The sequence below is a fragment of the Microcaecilia unicolor genome, chromosome 6, assembly GCF_901765095.1.
Source record: "Microcaecilia unicolor chromosome 6, aMicUni1.1, whole genome shotgun sequence".
Lineage (NCBI taxonomy): Eukaryota > Metazoa > Chordata > Amphibia > Gymnophiona > Siphonopidae > Microcaecilia > Microcaecilia unicolor.
The window spans coordinates 1,013,466-1,033,490 of NC_044036.1; the positions used below are offsets into that span (position 1 = coordinate 1,013,466).

Below are 20,025 nucleotides of genomic sequence, written 5' to 3' on the forward strand. Positions count from 1 at the left end.
TCAGCAGCTGCCATGAGCTCACTTCTTGCCTGGGATGAGTCTCTGTTATGTTGACAGCATTTGAGCCATAGTCCTGCTTTGGGGCCAGAGGTCTGCAGGCCCTAATGGAGCTCAAGAGCAATACCTCTTCTCCTGTGGATTTTGCAAGCCACAAGGACAGCTGCCTTGACGCCCAGTTCTGCTGCCGTCTCTGTATTTGTCCTATAGACATAGGCGAAAAGAGCAATTTAATTTTCTGCTCAGCAGAGTTAAGTTGCAGCTTCTGTACCTTAGGCTGTAATAGCAACTTTGGGCTATGAGCCAGTGACAGAACTCTGAATCTGTCCCAGGACAGCCTGGAGCCCTGCCCCGAGATCAGAAACGCTTCGGGAGGAGCTCGTTTACCTTTGGAGAAAGGTGCTTAGAGCAGTGTTGCTCAGCCCTCTCCTGGAGTGACACCCTAGTCAGTTGGAGTTTCAGGATTGCCAAAATGAATATGCATGAGCTGTATTTGCATATATTGGAGATCCATTGTATGCAAACCCTGAAAGGCGAGGTCTGCTTTCAGGAGAGGTTTCAGAAGCACTGATTTAGAGGGGAGAGGCAGTCATGGAGCAGACTGGACTGCAGTGATCAAGTGAAAAGTCAGGTGTGTGCCTTTGGTTCAGTCAGTACCAGGGGTGGACTGACCGTTTGGGCAACTGGGCAATGCCTGAGGGCCCAGTACCTCTTTCCCACATATCCGACATCGCACTCTCCCTCTTTTGAGGTAAATGTGAGGTGAGAGAGACATCCAGGGACAGATAGGAGAGGTGGAAGAGCTATTTGATCTGGGGAGGGGGCAGAGATGGTGCATCAAGGAGAGGGAGAAAGAATGAAAGGGAGAGATGTGGGACGCAGGGGGTGAGAGTTCGAGGCCCAGGACCCCCCTTATTGCTCAGGGGCCAAGATCCCTGTCAGTCCTCCTCTGGTCAGTACCATCATCGCACCTGGCATCTGCCCATGTTCAGTGCTGCTTACTCTCCTGATGGCAGCTCAGTATCTGCCCATGCTGATCACTTGTAACCTCCTGGGCAGCATCCTAGTTCCCCACCTGCCCTGTGGCATTCTGGCACCCAACCAGCAGCCACACACATGCAACATTTGATGTGTTTGGTGGCAGGCCAGGATGCATCTATTCTGTTTTTATCTGACCTGCTGGGTAGCCCAGCATGATTGGCAGCTGCCTGGGAACTACCCAGACTTGGCGTTTCTGCCATACCCAGTAGCAGTCTGGGATCCACCCATGTTCTAACTTACTCTATGGTACCCTGGCACATGTAGTACTTCCAACCTAACGTCCCTGGCCCCAGGCACCGCTTCTGACTTGCCCACCTTTGGTTCTTTTAAACCATGTGCCACTCAGCATTTCCAGCACACTCACAATAGCTTGAAGATAGATGCATGGTACTTTCCAAGAGTGAAAGGGTGGTGGTGGAGGGGGGAGCAAAGTTGCTTGCTACCCTGGCTGGCTTCAGGGGGTGCATCAGTGAGACAGAGAATGAACTAGCAGGAATTTACAAAGCCACGAAGCAGGCTCATGCTATTCCTTACTATCTGGAAACTTGTGTCAAAGGAGGGATCAGGCTATCTTAGGTTCATTAAATGACCCACTGGATAACAGGTCCCGTGGTGATTGAATGTGTGCCTGCTCCCCAGCTGACCATGTTATTGGAGCATAGGGTCCATGGACCTGGAATGAGTGTGGATTGCAAGAGCTTATCTCCCTGAGCCCCCGACACCTGGTATGAGTGTGGGTTGCTGGAGCTTGGCTTCCTGGGCCTCCCGGGTCCTGAAATGAGTGTGGATTGCTAGAGCTTATCTCCCTGATCCTGGAATGAGTGGGCCCCCAGAATAAGTGTGAGTCACTGGCGCTTGGCTTCTTTGGCCCCTGGCACTTGGAATGAGTGGATTGCTGGAGCTTGGCTCCCTGAGCTCCTCAGGACCCGGACTGAGTGTGAGTTGTCAGAACTTGTCTCCTTGAGCCCCTCGGGACCCAGAATGAATGTGGATTGCCGGAGTGTGTCTCCCTGGAACACAGAATGAGTGGAGCTTGCCAGAGGTCACCACAGCATCGGGTAAATCAGGTTGCTGGAGAGTTGAACTGCCCAAACAGGTGTTGTCAGAGGTCTTTCTGGTACAGCACCTTGGCCCATGCCTCCTTGACTTATACGCTGAAAATCTAATTTGCATCAGACCTTTTCTCATAAAAAGCCTTATGTCATCTTATCAGTCCACATTAACTGCTGTGAAAGTTTCCTTAGGCCTGGCTCTGTATGAAATCAGTGACAAGGACCAATCAATCTGCTCTTCCACAGTCACAGTAATCCGTGAACTTTTCCAAGTGTTCCCCTGGAATTCTTCTAAAGTATTTCAAAATTTAAAATAAATTTAAAGATTTGTTCTTTTTCATAATGTTTCCATATTAATTCACATTAGACCAGGGGTGGGCAACCATGGCTCTTGAGGGCCACAACTCAGTTGGGTTTTCAAGATTTCCATAATACGCATGAGATTGATTTGCATACAATGGAAGCAGTACATGCAAATCAATCTCATGCCTATTTATTGTGGAAAACTTGGTTGGATAGGTTGTGGCAGTTGAGGACTGGAGCGGCCTAGCCCTGTCTTAGACAATCACAAGAGGCAGTGCTATTAAGGATTAAGCATCAACCTCTGGTCCTGGTGCTTTCACCTTTGTGTTTGATCTATGTCCCTACATCCTTTACTCCTGAGGGAATATGTTACTGTGCAATGCAGAATTCCCCCTCCTCCACAGACTGCACAGAACAGCATAGAATAGGCTGTCTGTCTTTCTCCCTCCCTCCCTCTCTGTGCACCCACCCTTCCAGTGCGGCAGGAAGAGGAGCTGCACAGCCATGCATCGGGCTGCTTTTGCCTTCTCTGCCACCTTGGTCCCCAGAGATTCTTTTAAGCTGCATGGTTGTATAGAGGGCTGCATGGCTCAGCTGAGCCCAGGATGGCAGAGGAGGAGGAGTGGGGGTGGGGGGTTTGCACCTGGAGAAAAAAAAATATATATATATATTTACACCATGGGAAAGGAGTGGAGGGCTGTAGGAAGGTGGATGGAGTGGTGTGTACCATGGAGGGCTGGAGAAAGGTGGATACTGTCTGTATGTCATATGGTGGAGGGCTAGAAAAAGGTGTGTGTGTGCCAAGGGAAATGGGGGGAAGCTGGCTGGCAAAAGATGGATGGAGTGTGTTTGCCTTGGGGACTAGAGCAGAGGATAAGGAGGGGGTCTGCCTGGGGGAGGGAAGGGGGAAGAGATCTTTGGGGTGGACAGAACAGGAGTCTTGCTGGGGGGTAGGGGAAGAGCAGTGAAGGCTGAGAGATGGGGAGAGAGAACTCTAGAAGGCAGAGTATGGGTACAGGGGGAGAGAACAAAATGGAGATATTCACCCTGGAGAAGGGGTAAAGAAATACAGGGACTGAACTTACCAGGGGAAGAGGTAGAAGCTCAGAGAGAAATGGAGAAGCCCTTTTAATGGAATTCTGCACAGGAAAATTACAAATAATGTGCATCGAATTTTGAAATTTCTTGCACAGGGTGCCCCCGGGAGTGATATTTTCAGGTGAGATTTTGTTTTAACCCCTTATCTGTCCCCTGTGCTAAGTCTCAGTAAATCTAAAAGAGTGCTGCTGTACTGTCATCAGAGCCCCCCCTCCAAGCAGGCAACACATAGTAACATAGTAGGTGACGGCAGAAAAAGACCTGCATGGTCCATCCAGTCTGCCCAACAAGATAAACTCACATGTGCTGCTTTTTGTGTATACCTTACCTTGATTTGTACCTGTCTTTTTCAGGGCACAGACCGTAGAAGTCTGCCCAGCACTATCCCCGCCTCCCAACCACCCGCCCCGCCACCGGCTCTGGCACAGACCGTAGAAGTCTGCCCAGCACTATCCCCGCCTCCCAACCACCAGCCCCGCCTCCCACCACTGGCTCTGGCACAGACCGTATAAGTCTGCCCAGCACTATCCCTGCCTCCCAACCACCAGCCCTGGCACAGACCGTATAAGTCTGCCCAGCCTCACATCACCAGCTCTGGCACAGACCGTATAAGTCTGCCCAGCACTATCCCCACCTCCCAACCACCAGCCCCGCCTCCCACCACCGGCTCTGGCACAGACTGTATAAGTCTGCCCAGCACTATCCCCACCTCCCAACCACCAGCCCCGCCTCCTACAAGAGGGGGTTTGAAAAAGATCTAAAACCAACGGCATCTAGCACCTTAGGTTGACAATATCAAGTTCTGAATAAACCTTAAGTAGAGGAGTGTGGTAGCCGTGTTAGTCCACTCTTAAGGTTAATAAACCTTGAAATGATGATATAGGTAAAGCATGAATACCGCACAGCCAGCTTAAGAACTGATCTTCCTCAGAGCCCCATGGTGGCAACAAATCAAGACACAAAATATGTATAACCAACCCAAACAGGAGAGGCACTATGGCTCCGTAACAAATCACAAGCCAAAGAACTGAACAGGTCTCAGCTGAAAGTCACACAGCAAATATTTAAAAATAACCCAACATGGCCAGGTTTCGCCCAAAAGCTGCGTCAGGGGTAATACTACAAAACATATAAATTAAAACAATACATAAAAACACTAAAAAATAAGAATTAAAAGATATCTTTTGATTGCTGTGAGACTTTCATCTGGGCACTGTTCTGGTCTTTAAGAAAGCAGAATATACAGCATGGCGAGTCATTATCAGGGGAATTCGCTCCACCCCTCCCCTCCCCCTTTCTCCCCACTACCCCTCTTGTCTGAGTGTGGATGCTTCTTTACTATCCTAATGGAGTTCCTTTCTGTTTTATACTTTTTATTGTACATCGTGTTGATCTTTTTTGAAGCAAAGGCGATATATAAACTGGCTAACGATTAGTGTGCTGACAATTCTTGGCGTTAATTGGCAACATGTTGCTAATGCTGTTCTAGAAAGAGGCACGTGCATCTTGGTAGGGGCCTGGCCATACGAATGATAGAATTCAGGCGTGGAAACTGACGTCAATCCCAGTGCTACACACCATTCTGTACACGGAGTCCAACCCTGAGCACAGGTTTTTCAGCACCTGAATTTAGTCCTCTGTGTATAGACGAGTCAGCCAGATAAACATTGGTCCCTTCTATAGAATCCTAACATTTCCATTTGCTGAAAGATAGAAAATAAGCCAGGCAAAGTGTAGTGTATTTGTGCTGAGGTAGTTCTCAGGCCCACAGGGAGGGGGGGGGGGGGGCAAGACCTCCGGGCTGGACATCCAAGGGGGGGCCGGGCACTGGGGTCTGTCTCTCCTGACGGGACCTGGGTGTTCGCGTCCCAACAGGAGCAGGAGAGAAAATTCTGGTGCCAGCCCCCCCCCCCCTTAGAGACTGGTGAGAAGACAGGGCTTCGGGGCCTCTGGTTTGCTGGGGGGGGGGGGGGTCCCCCCAAGCCCCTCCAGCGCTGTACTCCGCCACATTGTCTGCCCTGTGGCTGCTATGAGGGGAAAAGCAGCCATAGGGCAGGCAATGCGGCACAGAACAGCGCTGGAGGAAGGCTTCTGCTGGCATGGGGACCCCCAAAAGGCAAGGTATGTGGAGTTGGAGCAGGGGCAAAATGTGCCCCCCCCCCCCCCCCAATTGTAGACTGGCTATGCGGCGGGGGAGGGCGGCAGTCAGCTGAGTTTCTCAGCGGCCCTGGTTCTGTTTCCTGCTACCACCTGCATAAGACAAATAACCAGGCCCTCTTTTTTTTTTGTAACCTTTCTTTTTATTGCCAACACATTTGTAGGCGATGTTGGCAACATCGCTAAATTAATTTTTCTGTTCACTGCTTAAGGATTTTTCTGGAAAAAAATCTGGAATAAGTAAAGTGGCAACAAGCGATGAGGCGGCCACAATTGTCACAATGGCTCGGAGTGCTTTAAACCAGCTCGGATAGCCCGAAAGGAGGGCCAGGTCATAGTGCAGGGCAATCCCCAAGCCAATGATGACAAGGATCGTAGCCTGCATGGGCAAGTCTTTACAGAGCAGGGCTATCCAGGCCAGGAGGGCAGGCACCATGCTGTTAACCAGGTTCAGCCAGTCCGGTCGGGCGAGGCTGCTTTCCATAAGGGCAAATCCCCACCTTATACCTCCAAAGAAGGAGAGCATACAGGCCCCATATGCCACCTGTGCAAAGGCGATCTCGACATAGTAAACCTTAGTCACTGCCATGATCAGAGGAGCTGAAACGAAAGGGATGAGCCCTGCAATGCTCAGATACAGGGCAGGCTTTGGTGCCTCCTTTAGGTTCTTCATGTCATAGCGTAGCAGGTCCAGCTCTCGCTGTTGGGGCTCTTCTGTTGCTTTCCTTTTCTTGAGGTGTGGGGGGGAGGAGTGGAAGCCCTGAAGCTGAGAAATGGCTAAGGCAGGAGCCTGGCTGGCATTAAAAGGAACCGGTCTGAAGAGGAGAGAAGCCCATCCCTGGGTGCAGCTGCCAGTAGGAAAGTTCCGTCGGCATGACTTCAGGACAGGAAAAGGGGGAGCCTGGAATGAGAGAAGAGAAGCAGAGCATTTTCTTTTTGTCAGGCAGAATCACTCATTTCTTTCCATGACTGGGCCAGGTTACGGATTCGGACAGCTTCACTTCTATCCCACGTGCTGCCCCATGTCTGAACCAAGCACCAGCTGCTCCGAGAACCCACTCAAAGCAAAATGTGGACTCTACTACTAATCAGCGAGCCCCGCACGATTAAAACCAAACACTGTTTCTGGAGCAGGAAACACTGGAGCAGTGTCATTTAGGGAAACGGACCTACTCGCGTCTACAACAGCGCAGGTCGTGCACCTTAGTAAAAGTACCCCTAAATGACCCTTGGTGAAGTCTACCCTCCCCCGTGCTCCTTTAAAAAAGTTATTTGTGTTTTACTGTGAGTGCAAATTTGTTATCTTTAATTCATCTTCATGCCATATATCCAACGCCTTTTTGAATTCCTTCACTGTTTTCAACCCCATCATTTCCCACGGAAGAGCAGCCCAGGCATCCACCATTTTTCACCTTTTTATTTTATTTTTTTTGGCCGAAAATGGACATGCGGCAAAATGAAAATTGGCGCATGTCCATTTTGGGCCTGAGACTTTACCGCTGCTCATTCACTTAGTGGTATGGGCTCACGTGTTAACTGGGCGGTAATTTGTCAGTGCATGTACAATGCCAATTACTGCCCGGTTAGTGCCACACGCTGTAAAATAAGATATTTTCAAGCGCACATACTGGACACGCGTAAAAAATGAAATTACCGCCTGGGCCATTCGGTATCCGGGCGGTAGTTCCAAATTGGCGTGCATAGGCGCTTATGCAGCTTAGTAAAAGGCCCCTTAAAGACAAAGGGGGAGGGGCATAAGTACAACCCCAGCCAGCTTTCTGGCCAATATGTGTAGACAGTGAATATTCACTTCAGCAGTGCAAAGTGCCCTCTGTCATTTTTTGAAATCTTTGCTAACGTAGCCCCCCTAATATATGCAGTAGCCTGTTGAAACTCTCACACTTGGGAAATATCACCCTTAGGGGTCATCATCCCAGAAGTGACACCTTACAAAAATCCTCTACATAAGTACTGGGACAGACCAAAGGTCCATCAAGCCCAGCATCCTGTTTCCAACAGTGGCCCAACCAGGTCACAAATACCTGGCAAGATCCCAAAAAGTACAAAACATTTTACACTGCTTATCCCAGAAATAGTGGATTTTCCCCAAGTGCAATTTTTTTTTTGTTACATTTGTACCCCGCGCTTTCTCACTGATGGCAGGCTCAATGCGGCTTACAGGTACTTATTTGTACCTGGGGCAATGGAGGGTTAAGTGACTTGCCCAGAGTCACAAGGAGCTGCCTGTGCCTGAAGTAGGAATCGAACTCAGTTCCCCAGGACCAAAGTCCACCCCCCTAACCACTAGGCCACTCCTCCTATGGACTTTTCCTTTAGGAAGTAGTCCAAACCTTTTTTAAACTCTGCTAAGCTAACCACCTTTACCACATTCTCTGGCAACGAATTCCAGAGTTTGATTACACGTTGAGTGAGGAAAAAAAATTCTCCGATTCGTTTTAAATTTACTACATTGTAGCTTCATCGCATGCCCCCTAGTCCTAGTATTTTTGGAAAGTGTAAACAGACACTTCACATCTACCTGTTCAACTCTACTCATTATTTTATAGACCTCTATCATATCTCTTCTCAGCTACCTTTTCTCCAAGCTGAAGAGCCCTAGCTGCTTTAGCCTTTCCTCATAGGGAAGTCGTCCAATCCCCTTTATCATTTTCGTCACCCTTCTCTGCACCTTTTCTAATTCCACTATATCTTTTTTGAAATGCGACGACCAGAATTGAACACAATATTCGAGGTGCGGTCCCACCATGGAGTGATACAAAGGCATTATAACGTCCTCATTTTTGTTTTCTATTCCTTTCCTAATAATACCTAACATTCTATTTGCTTTCTTAGCCAGCAGCACACTGAGAAGAGAGTTTCAACGTATCATCAACGACGACACCTAGATCCCTTTCTTGGTCCGTGACTCCTAACGTGGAACCTTGCATGACATACCTATAATTCAGGTTCCTCTTTCCCACATGCATCACTTTGTACTTGCTCACATTAAACGTCATCTGCCATTTAGTCTCCCAGTCTCATAAGGTCCTCTTATAATTTTTCACAATCCTCCCGCAATTTAACAACTTTGAATAACTTTGTGTCATCAGCAAACTTAATTACCTCACTAGTTACTCCCATCTCTAGGTCATTTATAAATATGTTAAAAAGCAGTGGTCCCAGCACAGACCCCTGGGGAACCCCACTAACTACCCTTCTCCGTTGAGAATACTGACCAATTAACCCTACTCTCTGTTAGAGAGTAGGGAGGAGGTGGGGGGAAGTCTATAAAAATTTCATGATGGTCTGTTCAATACTTATATGTGAAGTTCCACTGTACTGTTGAAGTTTTATATTTTATGGTATACCATATTTATTTCGTCATCAATAAAAACGTTGAAACATAACCCTACTCTCTGTTTTCTATCTTTCAACCAGTTTTTAATCCACAATTGGACAGTACTTCCTATTCCATTACTCTCCCAATTTCCTCTGGAGTCTTTCATGAGGTACTTTGTCAAACGCCTTATGAAAACCCAGATACACAATATCAACCGGCTCACCTTTATCCACGTTGTTCACTCCTTCAAAGAAATGTAGTGGATTGCTGAGGCAAGATTTCCCTTTACTAAACCCATGATGGCTTTGTCTCATTAATCCATGTTTTTGAATATGCTCTCTAATTTTGTTCTTTATAATAGTCACTACTATTTTGCCCGGCACCAACGTCAGACTCACCGGTCTATAATCTCCCGGATCTCCTCTGGAACCTCTCTCTATATCATTCTTCTATATATCAAGTTCTCCTTTCCAGAAACCCGGAATTAATTGCTCCTTTTCCCCGTTCTCATCTTAACCCTCCCACCACTTCTTAACATTAACAGCTACACAATCAATTTAAGACGGAATTTAACCATTTTTGACTCAGCTCAGATGCTGTATTGTCTTCTCCATATTCCCATCTTCTACTCATCAAAAAAGTGCATCCTGCAGGTGTACACTTTGAAAGCACGTGTTTAAAACGTAGGGTGAACATCGGAGAACCTTCTCTCTCCCCAGAAGGTGATGAATATATTCTTGGTCTCTGTTTTGCAGAATTTCAGACACTTCAAACAGGTTTACCATTTACACTAAATGTCAGCAGTGAATGACCAGACTTCTTTTTTTCTTATACCAATATCCATTTCTAAGTTTTAGCTGCATTACAGCCTTGATCCGACTACTCAGGACTCAGAAATTTACTCTGTAGCATCTGCTATTAGGAATTCAATTGGTGTGCCTTTTTTTTTTCAATCTGTTATTCTTTGATATTCCTTATACTTCATCAGCTTCCTTTCGTCGGTCAGTTGAATCTTCCACTGTGTCCACTCTAAAGCTGGGCCTCTTTGATCGAGTTTGCTGAAACAGATCCACAGACGTTCTAATCTGTATAATCTGTACATTTTTCCTGGGGTTCTATACGGCCAACATGGGAAGACTGGCTGAACCCACCAAAGTGCTTTTTGAGCATATAGTTTTCACACAGCAAGAATAGGTGATCCCATGGGGGGAGGGGAAAGAGAAAACCACACATTTACAGTGAGGTTTCAAAGATGTGCATATGCACTGGGCTGGCACACAGTCTGCCTTCAGTGCAGAACAGCGCAAACAGTGCAAGACGTTTGTGCAGACTGAGAAAAAACAAACATACATCCTTTCTCACATACCAGCGCATGCTTTCGAAGCAGTGCACATTCAGATACATTAGGTACTTTGTCAGTTACACAGCTTACGAAAATGCTGCCATGTAATTTTTAAAAGATGCACTAAAACCGAGCATGTCATGGTGGCTTTTTGACTTGGCTACAGCCCTCTCAGACCAGATTTAAATAGCAAGTGATACAGTTATAACTTTCTGTGTGTTTGGTTTATGCTACGACTTCTGCTTTCAAAATACAACTTGACTCCGATAGCCTATTTGGAAAACGGCTTCCTCCCCTTTCTGGATAAGCAGCCAAAGTCTAAACATAGTAACATAGTACATGACGGCAGAGAAAGACCTGCACGGTCCATCCAGTCTGCCCAACAAGATAAACTCATATGTGCTACTTTTTGTGTATACCTTACCTTGATTTGTATCTGCCATTTTCAGGGCACAGACCGTAGAAGTCTGCCCAGCACTAGCCCCGCCTTCCAACCGCTAGCCCTGCCTCTGCCACCCAATCTCCGCTAAGCTTCTGAGGATCCATTCCTTCTGAACAGGATTCCTTTATGTTTATCCCATCCATGTTTGAATTCTGTTACCGTTTTCATCTCCACCACCTCCCGCGGGAGGGCATTCCAAGCATCCACTACTCTCTCCGTGAAAAAATACTTACTGACATTTTTCTTGAGTCTGCCCCCCTTCAATCTCATTTCATGTTCTCTCATTCTACCGCCTTCCCATCTACAGAAAAGGTTCGTTTGCGGATTAATACCGTTCAAATATTTGAACGTCTGTATCATATCACCCCTGTTTCTCCTTTCCTGGGGTCCTGAGGGCTAATGCAGGCCCACAGCTCTAACCATGGGGAAATCCTACAAAGGACTTACGTTTATATGTAGCAACCAGGAACTCTTACCTGAAAAACTCTCTGAAAACTGCTGCTTCTTCTTAGGAATTTAAACATCTTTGTTTTATATTAAAATCCTAAAAATAAATAAAAAAAAGTCAAAGAAATGAAAACATTTCTGGCCTGATAGTTTTTACTTACTTTAATATGGCTCTGTGAACTGCTTACAAGCATGGTGGTAAGAATCAGTTTATGGAGACATCTGGACCACAATGTTTTTAATTCCCTCATCCCATGGAGATTTACTGCTATGCATGATTATTGGCATGTCTCCAAATTTTGCAGACAAGGCAACTGCTCATTTATACTTTTAGTTACTGTCTGTTGTAAACAGCAACTGAAGCGCAGAATGTGTTCTCGCAGGGTGGAAGCCAATTCTCTAACCTACTACAGAAACATATCACCCTTTCATAAGCTTACATTTCCCCATGCCAAAGATTTTCATAAGTGGTTCTCACCTGGACAGAAATTTTAGAAACTCCACTGATAACCAAGAGATATCAGATTCCGATCACAGGAAAATGCATGCCTCAGCTGTCCCTAAAATTCTGAAAAGAAAAATCTTTAGGAATTCTGTGGGAACACTCCAACAATTCCTATGGATAAACTTGCATCAGATCTTGGGGAGGCTCTTATGTGATCACGTAGTGCCTTTTCCACTGGTTGGCCTTTTTTTTTTAAACATGTTGTGACAATGCTGTTTTTTTTTTTAATGTAATATCATATGGAATTTTTTTTTAACCTGTGATTAAAATGAGCCAAGCCACACTGTTTTGAAAGATCTGAAATGGAGTGGTGTGGTTCCCGAGGTCTTTTTTTTTTCACCACTAACATTATAAAATCAGGCAATTTGATTTTTGTTCCCCATCTCCTGCTGATCCTTCACCTTGCTGTTTAATTCATCAGCTCTTGGGAACTCTTCATGGCCCTGTTAATCTCCCAGTTCTCAGGGATTCTGTCTCAACAGCTCCTACATTTCATGTATCCAATGAAGCCATCATAAGCTCAAGACCCAATAAGTTGTATTGATTTTGATCCTACAGACTAACAAGGGACTCCCTCAATCCTCCACCCCATCCCTAATTAACCTGTTTTGGGTATTCATTACCCCCATTCATCAGCTCTTGGGGATTCTCTCCACTTCCTCCTCATTCACCAGCTCCCAAGGGTTCCCTTCCTCTCCCAGGAGTTCCTTCTCTCCTCCTCCCTGCCCCCCCACCAGCTCCTAGAAACACTCTACCCCTCCCCCTCCTCCCAAACCTTGGGGGCTGACACTCAAAACTAGCACCAGCGTTATCATGCTAGGTTTGCACTCAAATGGTTTCAGCTTAGGTATCAAACGTGTTGAAACCATTACTGCAGACCAAATTTACACATCCCACAGCAGCGCTTTAAAAAAATGTTTCTCACATGCATTTAGCATGGGAAAATTTATGCCAGGTCCAGGCCAGTGTAGAAGGGTTGGTTGAGAGAAACGGGTGTCTAGTGGCAACACTTCTCTTCCTCCAACCCTACCCTGCCCCAGAGTGCTTCCTGCATTGGCCCTCAACACCCCCCACCCTATCCTGGCCCAGTCTCTTGCCCCCTCCCCTATATTAAATAAAGATTCCTGGATGGTCTAATGCCCCCCCCCCCCACAATATTAAATAATACTGATGCCTGAGTGGTCTAATGGCCCCCAGGCTCCCCTCTCCCCCATCCATGCACACAAATCCCTGGTAGTCTAGTGGTCTTCTCCCTCCCCTGCCCCAGTCCCATAAAAAAACTCCCTGGTAGTCTACTGGCCCCCTAACTCCATACTTGGAAGGAGGCAGGAAGCGAGGAGGTTAGATTGAGACAGGCGTCAGCATCAGTCTTGGCCGTTATGGGGAAGATTCTATATATGGCACCTAAAAAAAATCAGCGCAGAAAATGCCAACTAAGCGTATTCTATAAGCGGCACCTAGATACACTCAGTTGATATCTCAGCACCTCTACTCAGGGCCGCCGAGAGGGGGGGTGACAAAATTCCCCGGGCCCGGCCCTCCATCGTTGACCATCTGCCACCGGGCCGGGCCCCCTGCATTGAAATCACAGCACCTGTCACCTCCGTGTGAAAGCGCTGCAGGCAGTAGGGCAGCAGATCGCCTCCCTTTGGCCCTCCTTCCCCTCCTTCTGTCCCGCCCTCACGGAAGTTACATCAGACGAGGGCGGGACACAGGGAGGGAAAGGAAGCAATCTGCTGCCTACAGCGCTTTCACATGGTGAAAGGCGCTGTGATTTCAATGCAGGGGGCCAGGCCCGGTGGCCCATGGAGGGGGGGGGGGCCCTGCCTCTACTTACACCAATGGAAATGTGGCATAGATTTAGGTGTACTGGGCCATATTCTATATACAGGATAATCTCACTTAAATTTGACCATGTATTTACTGTATTCTATAGAACAGTGTAGAGAAATGAGCACAAAATACAGAGTTTATTGTTGCTGTTTCTACCAGCTACAATAATTTCTAAAGCTATTTTAGTGATATTGAATTTTATTTTATGATATTTATTTCTAGATATAGGAAGCAAATGAAAAAGCTATCAGATAAGTAACTTAATAACATAGTAGATGATGGCAGATAAAGACCTGAATGGTCCATTCAGTCTGCCCAACAGATTTAAATCAACAGCGAATGTAATATTTCTTTGGTGTTTCTGGGACATAGACCATAGAAGTCCGGCCAGCTCTGTCCTTATGTTCCAACTACTGGAGTGACACTGCCTGTCCAACTGGAACAGCTTAGCCTTTTACAGGTGGAACACACGTAGGTAGTCCCTTATTTCTAATAATCTTTTGCTATTTTCAATAGCGTTTGTTTTGGGTGATCTTAAAATGGCGGCAAGCTCTGCCTACTGGCTTCAGCCCACATACCCCTGGATTCTATATAGAGCGCCTAGAGATCCACGTGGAAATCCAAATGTATTCTATAAAAACATGCATAACTCAATTGGCTATAAAAGCTAATCAGTGTTGATAACGGCTCTTAACAAGCAATAGTGAGCACTGACAATAATTAGAAATTACACACACACTCGCTAAGTGCATTCTGTAATACAGTGTGCCTAACGTCTAACATGTGCAGGCAAAAAGGGGTGGGGTTATGGGCAGGGAATGGGCGTTTTGTGGATGTTCCGAAATGTATTTTATTTTTATTTATTTATTGCATTTGTATCCCACATTTTCCCAGCTCTTTGCAGGCTCAATGTGGCTTACAATACATCATGCATGACTTCTACTGTCTCAATTAAACCTCCTTAGCAAGAACATTGCCCAATGGGTGAAACCTGTGTACCACATAAAGGAATTTCTCCCTTATATGGTAGAGAGACCCTGCTCAGTACACTGCTATTTTGCAGACAATAGTGTCTTGGGTTGGGGTTGTGGGGATCATCAAGGATTTTTTTTTTAATGGGACCCTAGACCCATGGTTCCTATATCAGTCCTGGAGGTACCACAGCCCCTCATGTTGCCAGGATATCTACAATGAACGTTCATTAGATTTGCATGCAAACTTTTCTCATGCATATTCAGATAGCGGGGAAGAAGGGAGGCCGTTAGACCATATATAGAGAGAGTCAGGTAAAGTAAGGGGGTGCCACTAGACACCAGGGGATACTTTTTTTTTGGGGGGGGGGGATGGTAAGACATGGTGGATTGGGGATACCACTTGACACCAGGGAGATTTTGGGGGAGGGGGGATGGTAAGACGTGGTGGGTTGGGATACCACTTGACACCAGGGATATTTTGGGGGAGGGGGATGGTAAGACATGGTGGGTTGGGGATACCACTTGACACCAGGGATGTTTTGGGGGATGGGGGATGGTAAGATGTGGTGGGTTGGGGATACCACTTGACACCAGGATGTTTTGGGGGATGGTAAAATGTGGTGGGTTGGGGATACCACTTGACACCAGGGATATTTTGGGGGTGGGGGATGGTAAGACGTGGTGGGGTGGGGATACCACTTGACACCAGGGATGTTTTGGGGGATGGTAAGATGTGGTGGGTTGGGGATACCACTTGACACCAGGGATATTTTGGGGGTGGGGATACCACTTGACACCAGGGATATTTTGGGGGAGGGGGATGGTAAGACATGGTGGGTTGGGGATACCACTTGACACCAGGGATATTTTGGGGGAGGGGGGATGGTAAGATGTGGCGGGTTGGGGATACCACTTGACACCAGGGATATTTTGGGGGAGGGGGATGGTAAGACGTGGTGGGTTGGGGATAAATGTGCTGCACGTGATTTTTTTTTTTAATTTAAACTCTCCTGTCAGTGCTGAGCCAATCAGGTATACAGAGAAACGCAGGGCTTTAGGCTAAGCCACCAGTGGTTCCCAAACCTGATCCTGGAGCGAGATTTGCATGCAGTGGAGGCGATGCTCATGCAGATCTCTCTCATTCATTGTGGATATCCTGAAACCGCCTCCAGGATCGTTTGGGAACCACTTTTAATGCGGCATTAATTGAGCAGCAGCACGTTTCAGCAGCATCGCCCCCTCCCCGACTTCCTTCCCCCTCCTCCCCCTCCCCGGAATTCTCCCTCGTCTCCCGCTCCAGGGTTTGAGCGGCTCTCGGCTCGGCCCCGCTCTCTCACCAGTGTAGCAGTCGGTCGGTCTCCGGTCGTCACTTCCGCTTCCTGTTGTGTCCCTCACTCTCAGCGCCTCGGCCGGACTCGCGCTCCGCATCCTTTAGTTCCGCCGCGCGGTCGGACCCACCCGGACACTGGACTCTGGAGAGGAGTGCCTGATGAGAGCCGGAGCAACCAGTGACCTTTACTCGCTCTTCGGCCCTCCCTCCATCCAGTTAGTGCCGGAACATTTCGTCTTTTCTAGGCTGAGGAGATGTGGGTTCAAATCCCCCTCCAGCCAGCAAAAGATAACTGACTCTTCTTCCCCACCCCTTTCCTGGGTTTGCAGCCAACAAGGGAAAACAAAAGATCAATACAGCGCTTTCCCCAGGGTTTTTATTCTTAATTCTTGTGCTTTTATGATCTGGCTGGTAGCTAACCTGCCCCCCTCCAAATGACACAATAATTTACTACTACTACTACTTGACATTTCTAGAGCGCTACTAGGGTTACGCAGCGCTGTACAATTTAACAAAGAAGGACAGTCCCTGCTCGAAGGAGCTTACAATGTAAAGGACGAAATGTCAAGTTGGGGCAGTCAAGATTTCCTGAATAGAGGTGTAGAGGTTAGGTGCCGAAGGCGACATTGAAGAGGTGGGCTTTGAGCAAGGATTTGAAGATGGGCAGGGAAGGGACTTGGCGTATGGGCTCAGGGAGTTTATTCCAAGCATGGGGTGAGGCGAGGCAGAAAGGGCATAACCTGGAGTTGGCGGTGGTGGAGAAGGGTACTGAGAGGAGGGAGTTGTCTTGAGAGCGGAGGTTACGGGTAGGAACGTAAGGGGAGATGAGGGTAGAGAGGTACGGAGGGGCTGCAGATCGAGTGCATTTGTAGGTTAGTAGGAGAAGCTTGAACTGTATGCGGTACCTGATCGGAAGCCAGTGAAGTGATTTGAGGAGAGGGGAGATGTGAGTATATCGGTCCAGGCGGAAGATAAGATGTGCAGCAGAGTTCTGAACAGACTGAAGGGGGGATAGGTGGCTAAGTGGGAGACCAGTGAGGAGTAGGTTGCAGTAGTCAAGGCGAGAGGTAATGAGAGAGTGGATGAGAGTTCTGGTGGTGTGCTCAGAGAGGAAAGGGCGGATTTTGCTAATGTTGTAGAGGAAGAAGCGACAGGTCTTGGCTATCTGCTGGATATGCACAGAGAAGGAGAGGGAGGAGTCGAAGATGACACCGAGGTTGCGGGCAGATGAGACGGGGACGATGAGGGTGTTATCAACCGAGATAGAGAGTGGAGGTAGAGGAGAAGTGGGTTTGGGTGGGAAGACAAGAAGTTCGGTCTTGGCCATGTTCAGCTTCAAGTGGCAGTTGGACATCCAGGCAGCAATGTCGGACAAGCAGGCCAATACTTTGGCCTGGGTTTCTGTAGTGATGTCAGGTGTGGAGAGGTAAAGCTGGGTGTCATCAGCATAAAGATGGTACTGGAAACCATTAGATGAGATCAGCAAGCCCAGGGAAGAGGTGTAGGTTGAAAAAAGAAGGGGTCCAAGTACAGATCCATGGGGAACTCCAACAGAGAGCGGGATGGGGGTGGAGGAAGAACCATGAGAATGTACTCTGAAGGTGCAGTGGGAGAGATAAGAGGAGAACCAGGAGAGGACAGAGCCCTGGAACCCAAAAGAGAACAGTGTGGCAAGAACTAAGTTGTGATTGACAGTGTCAAAAGCGGCAGATAGGTCGAGGAGGATGAGGATGGAGTAGTGACCTTTGGATTTGGCAAGGAACAGGTAATTGCAGACTTAGAATTTACAACTTAGAATTAATTACTACTTTAATAGATGAAACAGATACTTTCTCTTTGTACATCCGTATGCTGCACAAGCCTCCATGTTTGAAAATATAAGTGAACGCAAATAAAAATGCGACAACATGGATAGAGCCGCTCTTAGGTTTGCTTGCTTTGTTTTGGGTGAACACGGATGACGGCTGCCTGGAGGAGAGGGAGATTTAACCTACTTGGCTTTAGCTTTATTACGTCATGCCCCCTCCTGTTCTCAATCTAGCCTCTGTTCGAGGTAGATTCAGTCATGGAGGTTTAATAGACAAGAGTGGAAGTGAGCCTATCTAGTCCACTTTAAGCAAGGAAGCCAATTAGATTAATCTCTGTTTCCACTCCGCCGCACAACCGTCATCTCTTGTACACTCAAAACAAAGCAGACAAACCTATGAGCTGCTGCGTCCACCGTGTCGTTCGTTATTGTTGGTCCATCTGTAACAAGTCTAAAGCTTTTTCAATTGCATAGGCAGTGTCTTAAAAGCTGGAGGACAAAAGGTTGTTGTTGTTTTTTACTTATTGGACAGCTTTTTAATTTATTTGAAAGCTTCCCATATGTAAATATAAATATCATGACATCTTAATATCACTAAAACAGCTTTTAAAAGTATTATATCTGGTAGAAACAGCAATTGTAAACTCTGTATTTTGTGCTCATTTTTCTACACTAAAATCTAAATAAATACATAAATAAACTGTATACAATGCAGATGGCCAGGTTTAATTGAGGAGAGACTTGCTGACCTGAACATGTATACCCTGGAGGAAAGGAGAAACAGGGGTGATATGATACAGACGTTCAAATATCTGAAAGGTATTAATCCACAAACAAACCTTTTCTGGAGATGGGAAGGCGGTAGAACCATGGCTTTTTTTGAGGGGGTACTCGGAGGTACTGAGTACCGGCACCTTTTCCAGTGTCTGTTAAAATTGACCCATGGACCACAAATTTTAATGAAAGAGCTCAGGCTCAACACACCAATTCTGCCTTGTCATAGATTCTGTGACTGGTTGCAGGGGGCCTGGCTATTGTGGGGTGAGTCCCTCAGTGACCACCTCATCCCTGAAGGGTGGCCTGACATTTGAGTACTGGCACCTTTTTTGCTAGAAGAATTGCACTGGGTAGAACTAGAGGGCATGATACGAGATTGAAGGGGGGCAGACTCAAGAAAAATGTCAGGAAGTATTTTTTCACAGAGAGGGTGGTGGATGCTTGGATTGCTCTCCCATGGGAGGTGGTGGAGAGGAAAACGGTAACAGAATTCAAACATGCGTGGGATAAACATAAAGGAATCCTGTTCCGAGGGAATGGATCCTCAGACGCTTAGCTGAGATTAGGTGGCGGGGCTAGTGGTTGGGAGGCGAGGATTTCTGCCGTCATCTACTATGTTACTATGATATTGTTGGGCAGACTTATACGGTCTATGCCCTGAAGAGGACAGGTACAAATCAAGGTAGGGTATACACAAAAAGTAGCACATATGAGTTTATCTTGTTGGGCAGGCTGGATGGACCGTGCAGATCTTTTTCTGCCGTCATCTACTATGTTAATTGAGGATATCCTGTTTCCTGATTGGTTCATCTTAACTGTTGTAATCTGCCTTGGGAAGCCTGGTGGTATAAAGGTGATGGAATATCCTATATAATAATGTGCACCTCCAATGTTCAATCGCTGTCTGGCTGCCTGGGTTCGTAACATCTCATGACGTCAGCCAGCCTCCAGCGTTCCATTCCCCCTCACTGCCTCACCCTCGTGTCAAAGCGTAATGACATCAGAGGGTGGAACAATGAGAGAGAAGAGAACGCTGGAGGCGAGCTGATGTCAGGATGTTACCAACAGAAGGGAAGCCAGCCAGAAAACAATGAGGTATAAAGGAAGAGAGAATCGCGGCACATTGAGGGGAGGGCAGGGCAGAATCGATGGACATGGATGGGATGGGAGGAGAGGACAGGAGAGAAGAGAATCGCGGGACATGGATGGGAGGGCAGGGAAGAGGAGAGAATCGCTGGACATGGAGGGGAGGGCAGGGGAGAGGCAAAAAATCGCTTACAAGAGAGCCTTTCTAGGGCCCATTTAATTGTTGAGGAAACGGGCTGGGTTCCACTAGTGTTGAAATAAAATTAAACTCTCCTTTCATTGGGGCATATGGAATCACATCTTCCTCTGTTGTGGAGAAGTTTACCTTTCACATACACAAAGGGATTATTTTGTTTTTAACATGTTTCAGGGGCAAGTGGTTTTATAAGCCAAAATAAAAATAAATATTTTGTTTCATGCAGATCCCTTTTGTTTAAACATAACTAAATGGGCTATAAGCACCTAATGCAGTCCATTGGTTTTCTTGAATTTTG

General features: G+C 47.0%; 1 protein-coding gene across 1 annotated transcript; it reads right to left on the reverse strand.

The window, feature by feature from the left end:
• Positions 1-5,777: 5,777 nt before the first annotated feature.
• TMEM69 (transmembrane protein 69) lies at positions 5,778-15,949 on the reverse strand. Its single transcript, XM_030206239.1, has 4 exons — positions 15,869-15,949; positions 11,698-11,787; positions 11,249-11,316; positions 5,778-6,549 (listed from the first exon to the last, which is right to left on the reverse strand). The coding sequence occupies exons 3-4, from the start codon at positions 11,294-11,296 to the stop codon at positions 5,836-5,838; spliced, it is 762 nt and encodes a 253-aa protein (XP_030062099.1). The 5' UTR covers positions 11,297-11,316; positions 11,698-11,787; positions 15,869-15,949; the 3' UTR covers positions 5,778-5,835.
• Between the last annotated feature and the right edge of the window lie 4,076 nt (positions 15,950-20,025).

Excerpts from the sequence above, each read along its gene's own strand:
- TMEM69 (XM_030206239.1), bottom strand. The coding sequence starts at position 11,296 with ATGTTTAAATTCCTAAGAAGAAGCAGCAGTTTTCAGAGAGTTTTTCAG. Across the intron at positions 6,550-11,248 it reads GTTTTCAGAGAGTTTTTCAG|GCTCCCCCTTTTCCTGTCCT; the intron begins GTAAGAGTTCCT and ends CTCTCATTCCAG.